This window comes from Manacus vitellinus, unplaced genomic scaffold (assembly GCF_001715985.3).
Source record: "Manacus vitellinus isolate BGI_N305 unplaced genomic scaffold, ASM171598v3 scaffold_63_pilon, whole genome shotgun sequence".
NCBI lineage: Eukaryota > Metazoa > Chordata > Aves > Passeriformes > Pipridae > Manacus > Manacus vitellinus.
The window spans coordinates 998,780-1,000,180 of record NW_021940711.1 but is presented as its reverse complement, the minus strand read 5'-3'; the positions used below and the strand labels follow the sequence as shown (position 1 = coordinate 1,000,180).

The window sequence follows — 1,401 nt, the reverse complement described above, 5'->3', positions numbered from 1 at the left end:
GGCGCGTCCGATGAGGCCCCAGCAGGCTCCGGCGGCTGCCAGCACCTCCCTCCCTCCCACTCCCCCAGCTCATCTCCCTGTAGGTGCTGGAGGAAGCCCTGGCCACCATTTTGCTGCTCTGCTGGGATATTTTATTTCTGGGTGGCTGTGAGCCGTGGGGGTTGGGTGCCGAGCGCGGCCTTCCCCGCGTGCGCTGCCGCCGGATCAGCTCTCCTTGCCCTGTCCCCTGCCACCTCCGTGCCCCTTCAGGAGGGTGAGACCTTTAAAGTGAAAGGAAACACGTTAATAATTAAAAAAAAAATAATTAAGCAAATTATGGAATATTAGAAAAAGAACCATCTTGGCAGAGGAGTGGGCGCCCCAGTCCTTTAAAGGTTTTGGTGCGCAGCAAAACCGTCCGGGCTGGGGAAAAAAAATAGGAGTGAGGAAACGGGGGAAAGCTTTTCCCTTTGGGATCAACTACAAAGAGCAGGCGTTCAGGTTGGGAGTGTGTCTTTTCAAAGGACAGATATGGCAGGTACACGTCGGTGACAGCAATAATAATACTAATAAATTTATAACGAACAGCAACGCACTGGTAACTGCTCCGCTCCCCTCCCCGGCGCCCCCGTAAAATAATACCGAGTCTCCTTGTATTTCCCTCCCTGGTGTCTGTGTGTGGCCTTAGCCCCATTCATCATTTGGCTCCCAGTGCAGAACTCGCTCCATTTTTAAAATTATGCATGATCCACTGAAGAGACAATTTGGGTTTCCCCCACCTCTCCCTTGCCCTTGAAGAAAGCGAGCCCTTGTCTCATTTGCATTAAACCCCGGCTCTCTATAAGCTAGGCAAAGGGGAAGGACTTGAAGCCTATGGGATGGCTTTAGGGCTCTGCCCCTTGCTTTTGGCTCTCTCTCTCTCTCTTTCTCATTCTCTCTCGTGCTTTGATCTCTGCTTAACAACAGTAACGTCACAGGGACTATACAGGAGAGTTTTGTTGGAAGTTAGAAAGTTTTGCAGCCTCCAGAGGGCTGTAGCGGCAGTAGCAGAAGCAGCATCCAAGGGACTCCTGGAAGGGGAAGAGAGAGAGCGAGCGAGCGACTGACTCAGTCCTGCTGCAGAGAACTGACTCGAGGCGACGGAGGCAGACATGGAACATCAGCTGCTGTGCTGCGAGGTGGAGACCATCCGACGAGCCTACCTGGATGCCAACCTCCTCAATGACAGGGTGCTGCAGACAATGCTCAAGGCGGAGGAGACCTGCTCGCCCTCCGTCTCCTACTTCAAGTGCGTGCAGAAAGAAATCTTGCCATATATGAGGAAAATAGTTGCCACTTGGATGCTGGAGGTTCGTATCTTTTCGGGGGATTTTTCCCTTTTGCAAAGCTTCGGCACCGAAACGAATTAACCCGGGGAGCTGC

General features: G+C 52.7%; 1 protein-coding gene across 1 annotated transcript in view; it reads left to right on the top strand.

Annotated features, from left to right (window-relative positions):
* The first annotated feature begins 845 nt into the window (after positions 1–845).
* The window catches only part of CCND1 (cyclin D1), a 2,498-nt gene continuing 1,942 nt past the window's right edge, over positions 846–1,401 (top strand). Inside the window, exon 1 of the mRNA XM_029963796.1 lies at positions 846–1,328. Within this exon, the coding sequence (XP_029819656.1) occupies positions 1,131–1,328 (198 nt within the window). The 5' untranslated portion in view covers positions 846–1,130. The remainder of the gene's footprint in view (positions 1,329–1,401) is intronic.